Genomic DNA, 18997 nt, shown 5'->3' on the forward strand with positions numbered 1-18997 from the left:
GGTCTGCAGAGAAGATCTAAACAAAGAGCAGGTTGTATGAGGTCTGTGAGCACAGAGCAGGAGGTGACAGTGGCAAAGAGAAGCAGCTGAAGGGTCATCTCCAGGCAGCAGAGACATTGAGAAGTGAGGGAGAAAGAGCTGCTCCAAGAAATTCCATGGCAGTGAGGATTTGGTACCTCCCTGACATACCACACAGTGCAGACCTTAATCTACTACAAGGAACATCAGGTTCTGATCACAGAGCATCAAGCACAGGGCAGCTGAGACCAGGACAGATGGACAGAGCAGCTCTCCCCACTCTGCACTCAGGGGAAGGTTCCACTGCCACTGCAGCAGCAATGTCAGGCAGTTCAGACAGAGGAAACACTCCTCAGGTATAGTCAGGAGAAAACCAAAGGTCCAAAGCTCTGCTCTGCCCTCAGGTGAAACTGGAGTGACAGCGCTGAAAAGCTCATTCCTTTCCACAGGGGATTTAGTCTGAGATCACACCATCCTTCCATTTACTGACTGCTGCCAGGCAGGACTGAGTTCTCGAGAGCCACAGCTGACCCTCCTCCCAGCAGTGGCACACTCAAGCCAGCACAAAGCAGACCTCCCAAAAGGGACCTGCCAAAAGTCTTCCTGAATACAGAGAGTCAATCTGAGCGTATTCCCTAAGAATTGGAAGAGGTTTTCCTCAAATAAGAGTTCCCTAAATTCATACTACCTTTTCCTTTTTGGACAGGTCTCCACACTTGACGGCAGCAGATGTCCAACAGCAGCTCCATCAGCCAGTTCCTCCTCCTGGCCTTTGCAGACACACGGGAGCTGCAGCTCCTGCACTTCTGGCTCTTCCTGGGCATCTACCTGGCTGGTCTCCTGGGCAATGGCCTCATCATCATCACCATAGCCTGTGACCACCACCTCCACACCCCCATGTACTTCTTCCTCCTCAACCTCTCTGTTCTTGATCTTTGCTGCATCTCAACCACAATCCCCAAATCCATGGCCAATTCCTTGTGGGACACCAGGGCCATTTCCTACACAGGATGTGTGGCTCAACTCTTTTTCTTTGTATTTTTGATGACAACAGAGTTCTGTCTTCTCACTGTCATGGCCTATGACCGCTACGTTGCCATCTGCCACCCCCTGCACTACGGGACCCTCCTGGGCAGCAGAGCTTGTGTCCACATGGCAGCAGCTGCCTGGGCCAGTGGGTTTCTCCATGGTGTCCTGCACACAGCCAGTACATTTTCACTGCCCCTGTGCCATGGCAATGCTGTTGACCAGTTCTTCTGTGAAATCCCCCCGATCCTCAAGCTCTCCTGCTCAGATGCCTACCTCAGGGAAATCAGAGTCCTTGTGGTCAGTGTCTGTTTAGTTTTTGGTTGTTTTGTGTTCATTGTGGTGTCCTATGTGCAGATCTTCAGGGCTGTGCTGAGGATCCCCTCGCAGCAGGGACGGCACAAAGCCTTTTCCACCTGCCTCCCTCACATGGCCGTCGTATCCCTCTTTGTCAGCACTGCCTTCTTTTCCTATTTGAAACCTCCTTCCATCTCCCACCCAGTTTTAGATGTCGTGGTGTCATTTCTTTACTCCGTGTTTCCACCAACAGTGAACCCCCTCATCTACAACATGAGGAACCTGGAGCTCAAGGATGCCATGTGGAAACTGAGAACTGGATGTTTCTAAGGACGAATAAACTGCTCATCTTCTACATCCATCTGGTCATGTAACTCATGTTAGAACTAGTCTTATTTCATAAGGATTTTAGTTTTTTATTTATCCTTCTATGTTTTCTAAGCCATAGTAACATGGTCCACATTTATCCCATCCCTAACGCAGTATCTCCCTGCTCCAGGCCTAAAGACATCGTTTCAGCAGACTAGATGCATGTTTGCACTTTGATCACAGGTCTCCACCTCTGCTTGCTCTTTGTTCATTCAGATGCCCCTCAGCTCTCTCCAGTGTCTGGTTTGGCCTTCAGAATGTTGGATAACATCCCATCTTTCAGAAGTCTGTTCTCTCAGAAGTTCAGCGTGTTGATAAGTGACCTTTATATGTATCTGATTATAACTGTATTGGGAGAGAAACTCCTCTGAAAGCTGACCCCCCTTCATGTGACAGTTCCTCCCCATTCCTCCAGACCTTGGAGTTCCACACTGGGAATGACTGCTACAGAGGTGGCCTCAGCAGTGCTGAGTCCAGATGGATCAGAAGGGCCACTTGTCTGTGTGGCCACTCTCCTCCCAGTGCAGCCCAATGTGCTCATGGCCAGATTCCTGTTCAGCACCTCTGACTGCTATGGCTTCTCCTGGAATGATAAAATTCTTCTCCCCGCAGCCTGTTCTCCACCCATCATTTCTGAGCCTGTCTTGATGTGTGGGTGTTGTGCTGGAATCTTTGGTCATGGTTTTGTTCCAGCCAAGAGCTGGACATCAAGAGGCCGTGTTCTCTCTAGGAGGATGCTGTGGGGTGGGAGGGATTGGAGACAGGGGGAAGGGAGGGAAATGAAAACGAAAAAAATAGTAAAACATACAACACTGGTGATGCCCAGTACAGTTTCTCACCAAACCACACAGCTCAGGCTGTACAGCTCAGAGCCATGTGCTCCTCCCCCCCCAATCAGCCCCCTTTATGCTGAGCTTGATGGAATTGGCATGGAATACCCTCTTTGGCCAATTTTGGGTCACCTGTGTGATAGATGAGCCTTTGTTCAGTAAAACACATGTACCTTGAAACAGGTTGTAACGTTCTGATTTTGTAAGAATGATTGTGTAACGTATATTGTTAGTTGCTAACGAAGCATAGAATTGAGTTATAGGTAACTTAGAAGTGGAAACCATAGAAATTAAGTAGCCAATGAATGAGCTTGCTGTTAAAGATGACCAAATATGGGAGAGGGGTCAACTAAGGGACAAGTGAGGAAGAGGAGCAACTTCATCCCATCGACCACTAGAAGGTAGAAGACGACCCCCTAAGAACAACTGGCGCATGTGCAGAAGAAGCCTCAGTGAAACAATCGGGACCCGGAACTAAAGGACTATAAAAACCTGAATTCGGAGAGGGATGGTGCGTGCCGTTGATAGAGCTGAGACGCTCTGGCCGCCCAGCGCTGTTTGCTTAATTGCCGCCTGCTAAATTAATAAAATTAACTTTGTAACTGAATTAACTGGTTTCTGACTGGTGACTGGGAAACCCACGATAACAATTTGGTGCCGTGACTCGGATGGAGAACAACCGGACGTGAGCCTCTGAGCAGGGAGGCGCCCCGCTGTATCAGCGGCCCTGCCAGAGTATCCGCTCGGCTCTCCACCGACGAACCGAAATTCTCGGCAATAAGCAAAGAAAAGCCGGCAAAGCCCCTTAATCTTTGTGCACGAAGCCCCGGACGAAGACGCAGGACGCGTGTATAGGCCAGTTTACCGTTCGGTTGGGGCCAGGATTCCCGGGGTGGGAGAGGTACGAACCCCGAGAGGTGGGTAAGAGTACAGACCCTGGATGATGGGACAGAGGAAAAGCAGGCCCACTGTCACCATGGGTGGGGGAGATCCTGTGAATCTTTCCCCAGTACCCCCGAGTAGTCCATTGGGACTGATGATTAAGTACTGGGATGCTCACCCTTCTAGGCGGGGTAAGAGTAAAGTAAAGATGATACATTAATGTATGGAAGTCTGGGCAGGACAACCCATAAGGGGTGAATCTGTTCGCTGGTCCAGGCTTGGTTCCTTTGAGGATTGGGTATGTCAAGCTCTACATTTGTGTGTAAATGAAAAGAAACCCTTTAGTTTAGAAGAAAGTGAATATGCAGCCCTTTGGATAATTTCTGAAACAAGAGCAAATTTATACACTTTATGTGAAAGAGAACCCCTTACGAGAAGTGGCAATGGGGGGATGAGAAAATGTTTAAAGAAGACTAGGGGTGTCAAGAACTTTATTTGCTGGGGATAAGGAGTAAGACAGAACCCCTGGTAAAACTGAAAGTATGTCCCCAGCAGTAAGAAATTGAGTTCCTCGTGGACTCAGGGACGGAAAGATCCACCATCCAAAGTTTACCCCCAGGGATGTAAAATTTCCTCGGAGACAGTACAGGTAATTGGCACAAAAGGGGAACCCTTTGCGGTACCCATGGTCAAGGAAATATTATTTGAAAGCAACTCCAAAATTGGCTTAGAATCATTGTTGCTGGTGCCTGAAGCCGACTATAATTTATTGAGATGAGACTTAATGGTTAAACTAGGAATTTCTTTGGAAATAAATAAACAAACAATTACGAGTTAAATTATGCTCCCTTAAAGTCGAAGACGAAAAGCAAATTAACCCTGAGGTATGGTATACCCCAGAGACCACGGGAAGATTAAATATTAAACCCTTTGTGATTGTGATTAAGGACCCTGAGGTCCCGGTACAAATTAAACAATCCCCACTACCTGAGGAGGGTAGGAAGGGATTGAAACCAGAAATTAAAAGACTAACAACTTTTACGGGAATATGAGCCGGGCCAAGGAGTAACCCTCGTCCAGTATGTGGACGACTTGTTGCTGGTTGGAGAACATGAGGAAACAATTAGACGGGAGAGTATTAAACTTTTAAACTTTTTAGGTTTACAGGGTTTAAAGGTGTTTAAACAAAAATTACAGTCTGTAGAAGAAGTAGCAAAGTACCTAGGACACAGACTCAGTAAAGGAACTAAGAAATTGGATCGTGAAAGGGTTAATGGAATACTCTCTATGCCTCTGCCCAGAAATAAATGACAAGTGTAACAATTATTGGGACTTTTTGGGTATTGTAGGCAATGGGTTGAGAATTTCAGTGGAAAAGCAAAATTTTTATATGCTAAATTAGCTCATGATGGGTTGCTAAAGTGGACTCCAGAGGATGGAGAAAAATTGGAAACACTTAAGAGGGAACTGACAAATGCCCCCATGCTCAGTTTACCCGACTTGCGGAGACCCTTTTTCTTATTTGTTAATACAGAGGGAGGTGTGGCATACGGGGTATTGGCTCAGGAGTGGGCAGGAAGCAAAAACCTATAGCTTATATTTCCAAACTATTAGACCCGACTAGCAGGGGATGGCCCATTTGTCTGCAAATAATAGCAGCCACGGCACTATTGGTGGAGGAAGCTCCCAAAATTACCTTTGGAGGAGAGTTGAAAGTAATCTCCCCACAGAACATCAGGGGAGTATTACAACAAAAAAAAGCAGACAAATGGATATTAATTGCTTCTCCAACGTTGTCTCTAGAAACTACCTCTCTGCAGAATCCGGCCCAATTTTTATATCTGGAACCTTATTCACAGACTCAAAATATGCTTTTGGAATAGCTTATACATTTAGAAGGTTTGGGAATAGAGAGGGTTAACAAATTTACAAGGAAAAGACTAATCCATCAAGAGCTTACAAGCCATAAGGGGCCTTAAGAAAATTGCAGTGGTACGCTTGAGGGGACACCAGAAAGGGTTAACCCCACAAATAAGAGCAAATAATTTAGCTGACCAAGAAGCTAAAAGAGCTGCTTTACTAATTCTGGAGACTAGGGACACAGATATACCGGATAAGAGGCAGAAAGAACTAAATCCACAGGTACCGAAATTCATACCACAGGAGTAAGAAAAACTAATAAAGATGGGAATACAAAAGAATAGTTCAGGAACCTGAGAATTACCTGACAGCTGAGAGGTTTTTCCTAAAACAATGGCCCTCAAAATTTTACAAAGCATACACAGCGGTACACACTGGGGCACTCAAGCCTTAATTGACCAATTTGTAATTAAGTATATGTGCATTGGTTTATATGATCTGGCTAAGCAAATTTTAAGGGGATGTATAACGTGTCAAAGGGTCAATAGACAATATCTAAGAAAAATAAAGCAGCTGAATCCTGTAGTTTCACAAAATGTTTTTAACTAGTATTTTTAACAGTACTGCTGCCTACAACAAGAGTTTCCTCCTCCCAGGCACTGTGCCCCTCCCCTGTGCTGGCATCTTGCTGGTGCCAGTGTATCTGCGGGGTGGACTCAGCCAGGGAGATCACAGAGTTACAGCTGTGTGGTGGTGTGCTGACTTAGCAGGCAGCTCAGGTGCTTCCCCTGGCTGGTTCACCAAGCCACATGGAAGCTGCTTGCACTGGCTGGAGGGAAGCACAAGATGCACATGGAAAAAGCAGGAGGAAGAATCCTGGCCCATAGACCCTTTTCTAATACACAAATTGATTTTGGGATTGTTGAAACTGTAGATTTGGAATTGAGTGACAACACCACACACCATGGCACCCACAAAGTTCTGGCAGAGTTGAAAGAATGAATGGAGAAATTAAAAAACAATTAACAAAATTAAAATTGGAAACAGGGATGTCCTGGATTAGGTGTTGACCATTGGCTCTATTAAATATCTAAACACAGCCGAGAACTGATGTGGGTGTTTCTCCCTTTGAAATGTTATATGGGATGTCATATGACATGAGTAATCCGGGGAATCATCCGCGATTGGAGGATTCCCTAGTAGAGGCTTACAAAACACAACTAATGGCAGGAAGAAAGGAGTTAATAAGAAAAGGAATATTGGCACAACACCCCCCTCCTTGGGTATGGCAATACACAAGATACAACCGGGTGACAAAGTCCTGATAAAGACTTGGGAAGAAACTTCTTTAACACCTCAAAGGGAGGGACCTTTTCTTGTCTTACTTACAACAGATACAGCCATTAGGACTGCTGAGTGTGGATGGACACATGCCAGTCGACTGAAGGGACCTATTTCGGATTCAACATTGCAAGAGCCATCCTGGAAGGTCACCAATTCCCCTGGAAGTCTCAGAATGACCCTAAAGAGATCTTAAACACCAATGCTCTTATACAGATAAGTGATGAAGGAGAAACTTGTAACTGTAAGTGTGTAAAAACTTTACAGTTAAGTGTGGAGTCAAACGTTGTAATTGTTATCCTTTTGTGTGTTTTATTTGTAAAATCTGCCAAGGATGGTGGCGGTCTCATTGTTATGAAGGAACCCCTCCTAGGGGAATTTATGGGAATAATTACACACAAAAATTGAAATTGACACAAGAAATATTTGAGTATAAAATAGCTGAAGGGGAAATTGAAAAATGGTCACCACAGTGGTGGAATATATATAGGTTACCAAAATATTATTGTTTCCACCCAAATGAGCCTGTTCCTCTTTCAATAACTCTTGTCCAGGTGTGTTGCCAGAGAGATCTAAGTGGAGTATGGTGCAGCTCCCCAGAGTAAAACGAGTAACTGGGAGAAATTCAAACAAAGGTGCGCTAAGAGAAAAATCTCGGAGCCTCCTGAAGAATACCCCTGCTGCCGGGAAGATGGAACACCCCGTGACTTGAAGCAACCGAGCCGACGGGCGAGGCAGAGGTGTAAAAACTGTGGAGGACGGAACCCCGAGATTAGAGTAACGCGCAAGCCTCGGAGGAGCTGCCCTAGTGCAAATCCTGGCTTAACACTGCCTCAGGAACACACTCACCTATGAAAAGAAAAAGGGGGGCTAGAGGGCAATAAATGGGATCAAGAAAAACCTTGTAGGAAATCGGAATACCACCACCCATCCTGGCTGATTATTTTAATTATTGTATGTATCTGGGAACAATTAATTAGACCATGTCAAGGACCCTTGTTAGGTGGGAGAATTCAAAGGTCCTTAAAGTTAATGTTAACGGAAAAATCCCTAAGATCACGATCTGAGGTCGTGTTACAGAACAGGAGAGGTTTAGATCTCCTATTTTTAAAACAAGGGGGACATTGTGTAGCCTTAGGAGAAGAATGCTGTATTTATGCAGATCATACCGGCATTGTTAGAGATACTGTGGCTAAACTTAGGGAAGGGTTGGAAAAGAGATGACGAGAAAGAGAATCTCAACAAGGCTGGTATGAATCATGGTTTAACTCTTTCCCCGGTTGACTAATCTCTTCCACTAAGCCACCGAGAATTATAATGGTCTACTGAAAAAAATGGTGATAAAAAGAAAAAGGGGGGATTGTGATAGATGAGCCTTTGTTCAGTAAACCACATGTACCTTGAAACAGGTTGTAACGTTCTGATTTTGTAAGAATGATTGTGTAACGTATATTGTTAGTTGCTAACGAAGCATAGAATTGAGTTATAGGTAACTTAGAAGTGGAAACCATAGAAATTAAGTAGCCAATGAATGAGCTTGCTGTTAAAGATGACCAAATATGGGAGAGGGGTCAACTAAGGGACAAGTGAGGAAGAGGAGCAACTTCATCCCATCGACCACTAGAAGGTAGAAGACGACCCCCTAAGAACAACTGGCGCATGTGCAGAAGAAGCCTCAGTGAAACAATCGGGACCCGGAACTAAAGGACTATAAAAACCTGAATTCGGAGAGGGACGGTGCGTGCCGTTGATAGAGCTGAGACGCTCTGGCCGCCCAGCGCTGTTTGCTTAATTGCCGTCTGCCAAATTAATAAAATTAAGTTTGTAACTGAATTAACTGGTTTCCGACTGGTGACTGGGAAACCCACGATAACAGTGGGAGAGGAGCTCAGTGGAGAAGGACCTGGGGGTCCTGGTGGGTGACAGGGTGGCCATGAGTCAGCAGTGTGCTCTGGGGACTGAGAGAGACAATGGGATCCTGGGGGCATCAAGAGGAGTGTGGCCAGTGGGTCACAGGAGGGGATCCTCCCCCTCTACTCTGCCCTGGTCAGGCCCCACCTGGAGTATTGTGCCCAGTTCTGGGCTCCCCAGGATATAATAGTCAGGGATCTCCTGGAGAGAGTCCAGAGGAGGTTACAGAGATGATGAAGGGCCTGGAGCATCTCCCCTGTGAGGAAAGGCTGAGTGCGCTGGGACTATCCAGCCTTGAGAAAAGAAGGCTAAGAGAGGATCTTATTAATTTTTATAAGTAACTGAAGTGTGTGACATAGGGGGCAGAACTAGAGGCAATGGTTTCAAGTTGGAGCACAGGAAGTTCTTCACCAACATGCAGAAAGACTTTTTCCAAGTGAGGGTGACAGAGCCCTGGGACAGGCTCCCCAGGGGGGTTGTGAAGTGTCCCTCTCTGGAGATATTCAAGACCTGTCTGGATGACGACCTGTGCGACCTGTCCTAGGGAACTTACTTTGGCAGGGGGGTTGGACCCGATGATCTCTTGAGGTCCCTCCAACCCCTACGATTCTGTTATTCTGTGACCGAATTGTGAGGCAAAGGGATTTACTGATACATTGAAAGATGAGGTAAGGGGATTGACTGATAGATAGATGTGAGGTAAAGAGATTGGTAGATTATGAGGTAAGGGGATTGTGAGGTAAGAGGATTGTGAGGTAAGGGGATTATGAAGTCACAGGATTGATTGGCAGATAGATTGTGATGTAAGGACTGTGTGACTGAGATAGATTGCGTGGTAAGGAGAGTAACAGATTGTGAGGTAAGGGGATTGTGAGGTAAAGGGATTGTGAGGTAAGGGGGTTGTGAGGTAAGGAGATTGATTCATAGATAGACTGTCAAGTAAAGAGATTGACTGAGAAATAGATTGTGAGATCAGGAAATTGATAGATAGTTTGTGTGGTAAGGAATTTGACAGTTAGATTGTGAGTTAAGTGGATTGTGAGGTAAGGATTCTGTGACTGTTGTAGTTTTGCGTAACTGGGTGCTGGGAGAGAACTGGGGCTGCAGAAAATGTCTGGTGTAAGGAACAACTAGAGCTCTCTGCAGGTCCTGAAGAGTAAACATCGGCCAATTCAAGGCCACAGGTGCTGCTGGCCAGGGCCGAGCGAGTCTGCGATGGTCACAGAGCCTCTGGGAATCACATATAGGAGAAAAAAAACACAAGCAGCTGCAACGCCCATCGTGAAGAGAGGCCAGAGGGAGGTGCCAGGGAACTGCAGGCCTGTCAGCCTGACCTCAGTGCTGGGGAAGGTGATGGAACAAATCATCGTGAGTCCCATCATGCAGCACATGCAGGACACTCAGGTGATCAGGACCAGTCAGCATGGGTTTAGGAAAGGCAGGTGGTTCTTGACCAACCCAATGTCCTTCTATGACAAGGTGACCTGCTGCTTAGTGGATGAGGGGAAGGCTGTAGATGTGGTCTACCTAGATTTCAGTGAAGCCTTCATCTCTGTCTCCCGCAGCATTTCTCCTGCTGGAGAAACTACCCGCTCATGGATTAGATGGGTACACTCTGTGCTGGGTTAGAAACTGGCTGGGCAGCTGGGCCCAAAGAGTTGTGGTGAACAGAGTTAAATCCAGCTGGCGGCAGGTCACAAGTGGTGTTTCCCAGGGCTCAGTGCTGGGACTCTGTAACATCTTTATCAATGATCTGGACGAGGGGATTGAGTGCACCCTCAGTAAGTTTGCAGATGACACCAAATTGTGTGGGAGTATTAATTTTCTGGACGACATGTAGGCTCTGAAGAGTGATCTGGACAGGCTGGATTGATGGGCAGAGGCCAATTGTATGAGGTTCTTGTGTTATTGTGGCCAAGTGCCAGGTACTGCATTTTGATCAGAATAACCCCAGGCAACGCTACAGGCCTGGGTCAGAGTGGTTGGAGAGCTCCCTGGAGGAAAAGGATCTGGGGGTGTCCGTGGATACCTTGGCTGGATATGAGCCAGCAGTGTGCCCAGGTGGCCAAGGCGCCCAACAGCATCCTGGCCTGGATCAGGAATAGTGTGACCAGCAGGAGTAGGGAAGTGATTGTTCCATTATCCTCAGCTCTGGTGAGGCTGCACCTCAAGTACTGTGTCCGTTTTGGGCCACTCACTACAAGAAGGACACTGAGATGCTGGAGCGTGTCCAGAGAAGGGCAAGAAAGTGGATGAAGGACTTGAAGCACAAGTCCTATGAGGAGCAGCTGAGGCAACTGGGGCATTTTAGCCTTGAGAAAAGGAGGCTGAGGGGGAGACCTTACCTACCTGCAAGGAGGAATGTAGAGAGGTGAGAGCCAGGGCCTTCTCTCAGGTAACATGTGATAAGATGAGAGGGAATGGTTTCAAATTGCACCAGGGAGATTTAGGTTGGATGTCAGGAAGAATTTCATTACTGAAACATTAGTCAAGTATTGGAACAGGCTGCCCAGGAAAGTGGTGGAGTCACCATCCCTGGAGGGATTTAAAAGCTTCCTATAGATGTTGTGCTTGAGGACATGGCCTAGAGGTGGACTAGGCAGGGGTAGGCTTTGGTTGGACTCAATGATCGTAAAGGCCACTTCCAACCTAAGTGATTCTATGATTCTATTGCACAATTCCAGGAAATTCCCCTTCTGTCATGGTGGGAAAACATTGCCATTTCAGAAACATAGTTGAGTGTTTCAGGTGATGCAAGTGTGCTTGTAAAATTTTCCTGATGTCCTGGCAGACACATCCACAGCCTTCCCCTTGTCCATTAAGCGGGTGACTATGTCATAGAAGGTGATCAGGTTAGTTTGACAGGATCTGCCTTTTCTAAACCCATGTTAACTGGGCCTGATCCCCTGGCCATCACACGTGCTGCATGATAGCACCCAAGATGACCCTCCCCATGATCTTCCTCAGGAGTGAGGTCAGATTGACAGGCCTGTAGTTCCCTGGATCCTCCTTCCGCCCCTTCTTGTCTGTGGGTGTCACATCTGCCAGACTCCAGTCAAGTGGAACTTCTCCAGTCTGCCAGGATTGCTGGTAGATGATGGAAAGGGGGTTGGCAAGCACATCTGCCAGCTCTTCTGTCAGATCTTCTATTCCTGGTCTTATTTTGGCTGGGGTGGAATTAATTTTCATATTGGTGTCACTATAGTTCTGTGGTTTGGATTTAGAAGCAAAAAACTCTATAGTAATGTGCTAGTTCCTTGCTGAGCAGGGCTTGCACAGCATCAAGACATTTATTCTAATTCTGCTCCAGAAATGATTCCACTGGGAGTGCACAAGTACCTGGCAGGGGACAGAACAGGCCCAGCTGACCATAACTGACCAACAGGATCATCCATACTGCATGAGTAGAGGAGTGAGCCCACTGTTGTGTTACATTTGTTGTCTACAAAGCTGGCCTGGTTTCTTTCTAGCAGCGGGTGGAATTCTGTGTTTGGGAGTTGGGATGAGAGCAGTGCTGGTAACACAGGGAGGGTTTCGTTGTGTCCAACCCGTCAAGGACTTTTCAGCTTTTCATGCTGCTAATGGGAAGGCGGGGGGGGGCACCCAGGGAGCTGGGAAAGAACCCAGCCAGGACAGGTGACCCAAACTGGTCAAAGAGGGTGTTTCATGTCAATTACGTCATTCTCAGCAGATGGCGAGAGGCTTGTGGGAGGAAGAGGGTACCCCTCCAGGACACGTGGTTTTGGGCACTGTCTAGTTTCAGGACAGCTCTGAGCTGTGAGGTCTGAGCTGTGCAGTTCGGTGAGAAACTGCTTTGTGCATCAACAGTTTTGTAGATTTTGATACAAAGTCCTATTGCTGTTTCTCTCTCTCTGCTGTCCCAGTAAACTGTCCTTATCCTAATTCAAGATGTTTGTGTTGTTTTGGTTGCCTTTTCCCTCCCTTCCCCCGCCTCAATTTATAACACATCCTCTTAGAGAAGGAGCAGCTGCGTGGTGCTTGGCCGGAGCGAAACCACAACAGGTTCCAGCACAACAGCAAATCTGCAGCTTTGAAGGTCAGAGGCTGAGACACCCAGGGTGTCTTTAGCCTGGGGAATGGAGGCTGAGAGAAAGCCCACCTTGTGCTATGTGGAAAGAACATAAGAAAGTCCATGTGAAACTGTGACTTTGAAGGTCAGAGTGGCTGTGAGGATAAAGAATAAAGAAATGTCACTCTGAGGATAGTGCTGTGGTGCTAAAAGTCACTCAGAGGAAGTGTGGATATGCTGGTGGCTTTGTGTTTCCAGGATCAACTGGTGAGGAGGGACAGACAGCAGTACAGGCTGGGACATCATGAGGTGAAATAAAACTGGGGAACGGGATTTGGTTGCCTGAAGGCTGTAGGGAAACTAGACAAAGCAGGGGAAGCGTGGGATGGGCTGTGGTGCAGATGGCCAAGGGTGCTGGCCAGGCTGAAAGGGTCTGATACAAACGAGGTCTTTTCCCCCTTGGCTATGGCTGATGTCCCTGCCACAGAGGCCTCAGAGGAGACACATTGTCTGCACAGTCATGGAGCATCATTGCCTCCTTGCACCCAAACCAGGGAAAGCCTCCATTTGTCATACCCCTGTCCTGCTCTTGATTTCACACTACCCATATCCCAAGGAAGAGCCCTGACATATGGGTGAGGGTCAGATTCTCCCTGCCCAGGGGCTGGGGGACAGTGCTTGGCATTTCTGCTTCATCAGACCAAGTCAGGGTGTCCTCAGCATCAATGCTGCCTGTGCTTTGCCTGATTTGTCTATAGTTGTCTATTCTAATGAGCCCATGGGGAAGCTTTGTCAGCAATGGCTCCCAGTGGGGCCTGTTAATGCTCCAAGGTGCTTTGGGCATTACTCCTGGCATAACTTCTGGAGGCATTCCTTCACTCTCCTCTTGGTATCTGAGGTCTGTGGACTCAGAAGAAAAGACACCATGGGGCTCATTAACATCCAGAAAGCCCGTACAAACATGTCTCTTTCATTTAAAAAACTCAAGACTTCTACAACTACTTGGATTTTAGTTGGGTCCTTAGTGATTCCTTAGTTTCCAAAAGAATTTCCCAATGGAGGACATTTTTTCAGCCTGTCCAAGTCACCCTGCAGAGCCTTCCTGCCTTCCAGCAGATCAACACACACACTGTGGGGACATCCACTAATTTACTGAGGGTCCAATTGATCCCCTCACCAAGATCATTAATAAAGATATTAAAGAGAACTGGCCCCAGCACTGACCCCTGGGAACACCACTTGCGACCTGCTGCCAGCTGGATTTAACTCCATTCACCACAAATCTTTGGGCCTGGCCCTCAGTAAGTTTCTAACCCAGCATATACCCATCTCCTTCATGAGTGGCTAGTTTCTCCAGTAGGATGCTGTGGGAGACAGCATTGAAGGCTTTACTGAAGTCCAGGTAGACCACATCAACAGCCTTCCCCTCATCCACTGAGCAGGTCACATGGTCATAGAAGGAGACCAGGTTGGTCAAGCACGATCTGCCTTTTCTAAACCCATGCTGAATGGGCCTGATCACCTGATGTCCTGCATGTGTTGCATGATGGGACTCAAGGTGATTTGTTCCATCACCTTCCCCAGCATCAAAGTCACCCTTCTTTTAGATGGGTGTCACATTGGTCCCCCTGGGTCGAATGGAGGTGGGAGATTCTCCCTGTCCCTCCTTTTGTCATTAATCACAGAATCACAGAATTGTAGGGGTTGGAAGGGACCTGGAGAGCTCATGGGGTCCAACCCCCCTGCCAAAGCAGCTCCCCAGCTCATATGGTACAGGGCGGCGTCCAGACAGGGCTGGAATCTCTCCAGAGAAGGAGGCCTCATACCCCCTGGGCAGCCTGTCCCAGGGCTCCCTCACCCTCACTGGGGAAAAGTTATTCCCCATGTTGGTGTGGAACTTCCTGTGCTCCATCCTGCAGCCATTGCCCCTTGTCCTGTCCCCACAGGCCACTGAAAAGGGGCTGGCTAATTCCCCCTGCATTCCATGCTTAAGATACTTATAGACATTAATTAGATCCCCCCTTAGTCTTCTCTTCTCAAGACTGAACAGTCCCAGCTTATTCAGCCTCTCCTCATAGGGGAGATGTTCCAGGCCCCTAATCATCTTCGTAGCCTTTCTTTGGACTCTCTCCAGGAGATCCCTGTCCTTTTTATACCAAGGAGCCCAGAACTGGACACAATACTCCAGGTGGGGCCTGACCAGGGCAGAGTAGAGGGGGAGGATCACCTGCTTTGACCTGCTGGCTATACTCCTCCGGATGCACCACAGGATCCCATTGTCTCTCTTAGCCACCAGGGCACACTGCTGGCTCATGGCCAACCTGTCATCTACCAGGACCCCCAGGTCCTTCTCCACTGAGCTCTTCTCCAGCAGGTCATCCCCCAGCCTGTACTGATACAAATGGTTGTTCCTTCCCAGGTGCCAGACTCTACACTTGCTCTTGTTGAACTTCATCTGGTTTCTAACTGCCCAGCTCTCCAGCCTGTCCAGGTCTCTCTGGATGGCAGCGCAGTGTCCTGCGTGTCAGCCACTCCTCCCAGCTTTGTATCATTGGGTACTTGCTGAGGGTGGAGGCTGTTCCCTCATCAAGATCGTCAATGAAGATATTAAACAGAACTGGACCCAACACCGAGCCCTGGGGAACACGGGTAGACACAGGACTCCAGTCAGACTCTGCTCCACAAATCACAACCCTCTGGGCTCAGTCTGACAGCCAGTTCTCAACCCACCTCACTGTCCACTCATCTATCCCGTGCTCTCTCAGCTTTGCTATCAGGGTGTCATGGGAGACAGTATCAAAGGCCTTGCTGAAGTCAAGGTAGATGACACCCACTCCTCTCCCTCCATCCACCCAGCCAATGATGACATCATAGAAGGCTGTGAGATTGGTCAAGCATGATCTCTCCTTGGTGAATCCCTGCTGACTACTCCTCATGACCTACTTCTCTTACAATTGCTTGGAGATGGCATCCAGAACAAGCTCTTCCATCACCTTTCCGGGGACAGAGGTGAGGCTGACTGGCCTATAGTTGCTGGGATCCTCCTTCTTGCCCTTTTTAAAGACCGGAGTAACATTGGGTATCCTCCAGTCCTCAGGCACTTCTCCTGTCCTCCAAGACCTTTCAAAGATGATAGAAAGCGGCTCAACAATCACCTCTGCCAGCTCCCTCAGGACACGTGGATACATCCCATCTGGGCCCAAGGATTTGTGTGCATTAATCCCTTTGAGCCGCTCCTGGACCTCCCCTACCTCAACCAGAGGAAAATTCTTCATTTCCCAAACACTCCAACTTTCATACAGGATCTGTGGGTCCCGAGGGGCCTTTGAAGTGAAGACCGAAGCAAAGGCAGCATTCAGTATCTCCACCTTCTTAGCATCCCCCGTTACCAGGACACCCTCCTCATTCAGCAAGGGACCCACATTATCCCTGGTCATCCTCTTACTATTCACATATCTAAAAAAACCCTTTTTATTATCTTTTATGTCCCTTGCCAGTTTCAATTCCAAGTGGGCTTTAGCCTTCCTAGTCGCATCCCTACAGGCCCTGACAACATCCCTATATTCTTCCCAGGTGCTCAGACCCTTTTTCCACAGCTCATAGACCTTCTGCTTCTCTTTGAGTTTACTCATCAGCTCCCTACTCATCCACGCAGGTCTTCTGCCTCTCTTTCCTGATTTCTTGCTCAAAGGGATGCACCTATCCTGTGCTCAGAAGAAGTGCTGTTTGAATGCTAGCCAGCTCACACAGGCTCCCTCACCTTCTAACAGTGTAGCCCATGGGACAGCTCCTATTAGGTTGCAGAGGAGATCAAAGTTAGCTCTTCTAAAATTCAGGGTTGCTATCATACTTTTTGGCTTGCTTCTTTCACTCAGGATCTTCAACTTGACCATTTCATGATCACTTTGTCCCAAGCTGCCCCTGACCTTCACTTCCCAAACGAGTCCCTCCTTGTTGGTAAAAACAAGGTCCAGTACCCACTCTCCCCTTGTAGGTTCCTGCACCATCTGTAGCAGGAAACTGTCTTCTACACACTGCAGAAATTGCCTGGACTGCATACGACTGTCCGTGTTGCTTGCCCAGCAAATATCTGGGTAATTGAAGTCCCCCATAAGGACCAGCGCCTGGGATCTCGAGGCTACTTCTAACTGCTTATAGAATGCGCTATCAACCTGCTCCTCTTGATCAGGGGGCCTGTAGTACATACCCACAACAGTGTCACTCATACTAGCCTGCCCCTTGATTCTTACCCACAAGCAATCAACTGATGGATCATCCTTCCCCAGGTGGAGCTCAATACATTCCAGCTGCTCTCTCACATAAAGAGCAACTCCTCTGCCTCACCACTCTAGCCTGTCTTTCCTAAGAAGCACACAGCCATCCATGACAGCATGCCAGTCACCCAGGCTGCCCCATCACGTCTCTGTGATTGCCATTAACGAGATTGTGGCCCTGTGACCGCACAAAGATCTCTGACTCTTCCTGTTTATGACCCGTGCTATGCGCATTCGTATAGAGGCACTTTAGGGGGGGCAGCAGATGCAGGTATCCTCAACAGGTCACAGGGAGATTTCCGACAGGGGATGGGCAATGGTGGCTCCACTGAGGAGTCCTCAGGGCAATCCACAGAATTTTCCCTACTGTCACCAACACGATTCTGTTAATATCATTGCTGTTCTCCAGAAGCCTTCTGGATGGGTTGAGCCCTCCTGTGTTGACCCTCAGGCAGCTACCAGAGTGGTTCTGTTCCAAGATGAGGAGGAGCAGGCTGTGAGGAAATGAGGCTTCTTCCAGTGGTCCACTCCAACATAATTTATAAAGTATTTCTTCATTTTATTTCTTATTTCACACGTGCTTTAACACCTATTGCTATCATTTTGTTAGAAGCATCTCAAGTTAGGAGAGCTATCAGCCAACACATGTGAACCAGTAATAAAATGGAGCTTCCCCTAAAACAGATGTTGAGAAACTCTGGGATTTGATGAACAGAAAGATCAGGAGGGTTTCCAACCAGAAGACATCTTCTCCTCCTGACCTTATTTTGGATGGGGTGGAATTAATTTTCCTGTCGGTGTCCCCTGTAGTTCAGTGGTTTGGATTTGTAAGCAAAAACATCTAACTAAACATGTTTGTTCCTTGCTGAGAATTGCTTGCACAGCATCAAGGCCTTTTGTCTAACTCTTCCCCAGAAATGATTGAACTGTGTGTGAACAAGTAGCTGGAAGGGGACAGAACGGGCCCAGCTGACCATAACTGACCTACAGGATTACCCATATTGTATAACTACAGGAGTGAGCCCACTGTTGTGTTGCACTTGTTGTCTGCAAAGGTGGCCTGGTTTCAGCCAGGATAGAGTGAATTTTATTTTCTGGGTCTAACAGCATCCACCTTCAAAAATGCTAAACATCCAGCAATATATCCCAAACAAAAGCTGTGAGGGATGAAAGATGTTCCTGGCTTGAAACCTCCAGATAAAAAGGTGGCAGCCCCATTTCTTCCAAGGAAACAGTCCTAATTGTAGCAAGGATAATTTTCCGGATCTAAAAGCATCCAACTTTGAAAATGCTAAATGTCCAGTAACAGTTCTAAACCAAACATGTAAGGGCTGAAAACCATTCCTGGCCTGAAACCTACCCAGGTAGGACACAAACAAACCCAATGACACTGGAAGCTCAGGGCTTCCACACTTAAGGGTGCTGTCCTAATTGTGCCTGCCTTCCTTTTCAGACTCTACCAGTGTCCATCTTCAAAACTGAAAAATGCCCAGATATAGCTCCCCCAAACCAAAGATGTGAGGGACAAAAGATATTCCTGGACTTAAACCTCCCCAGGCATCCCTCAAAACACCCCAAAGCTAAACAGGTAAATACAAGACCAATCTCCCTGGGGTAGGCATCTGAGCATGTGAGGCTGAGGATCTGGGGCACTGCAGAGAAGAACTGGTCAAAAGCATTGCCCTTGCAGAGGGGGAGGGAAAATGTATTGGTTGTGAGCAGCACAGCACTGAGAAACCCACTGCAGCTCCCGTGTGTCTGCAAAGGGCAGGAGGAGGAAGTGGGGAATGAAGCTGCCCTTGGACATTCTCTGCCTCTTTGCATGAAGCCCTGGGCAAGGACAACAAGGCAGTGAGAACATTGGGTATTCTTCACTGAGCAGAACGTTCTCATTGGAGACCCAAAGACCAGATCAGGTGTCAGATTGTCCTTGCAATAAAAGGTCTGTCTTTTCGGATATATATGATCTTTTCAGGATTTTGGTTTCTACTTCCCCGAACTGCAGAGCAGAGCTTTGTAGATTTGTTTTTCCTAATTTTGTCCCTGTGAAACACAAAAAAAAAATCCCAAATGCTCACCTAAATCCCTTCCTTTCAGATGGAGAGTCACCTCCCTTCCCCTGCCTGAGGGTCCTGTCTCATGGGGAGATGAGGAAAGGT

General features: G+C 47.6%; 1 protein-coding gene across 1 annotated transcript; it reads left to right on the forward strand.

The window, feature by feature from the left end:
• Nucleotides 1–747: 747 nt before the first annotated feature.
• On the forward strand, nt 748–18337 carry LOC311198780 (olfactory receptor 14A16-like; the record flags this gene model as incomplete). Its single annotated transcript, XM_084272781.1, has 2 exons — nt 748–1643; nt 18292–18337. 2 exons carry the CDS (start codon nt 748–750, stop codon nt 18335–18337), a joined length of 942 nt encoding a protein of 313 aa, XP_084128907.1.
• Between the last annotated feature and the right edge of the window lie 660 nt (nt 18338–18997).

The sequence above is a fragment of the Gallinula chloropus genome, assembly GCF_964237585.1.
Source record: "Gallinula chloropus genome assembly, chromosome: 18".
NCBI classification, from domain to species: Eukaryota; Metazoa; Chordata; class Aves; order Gruiformes; family Rallidae; genus Gallinula; species Gallinula chloropus.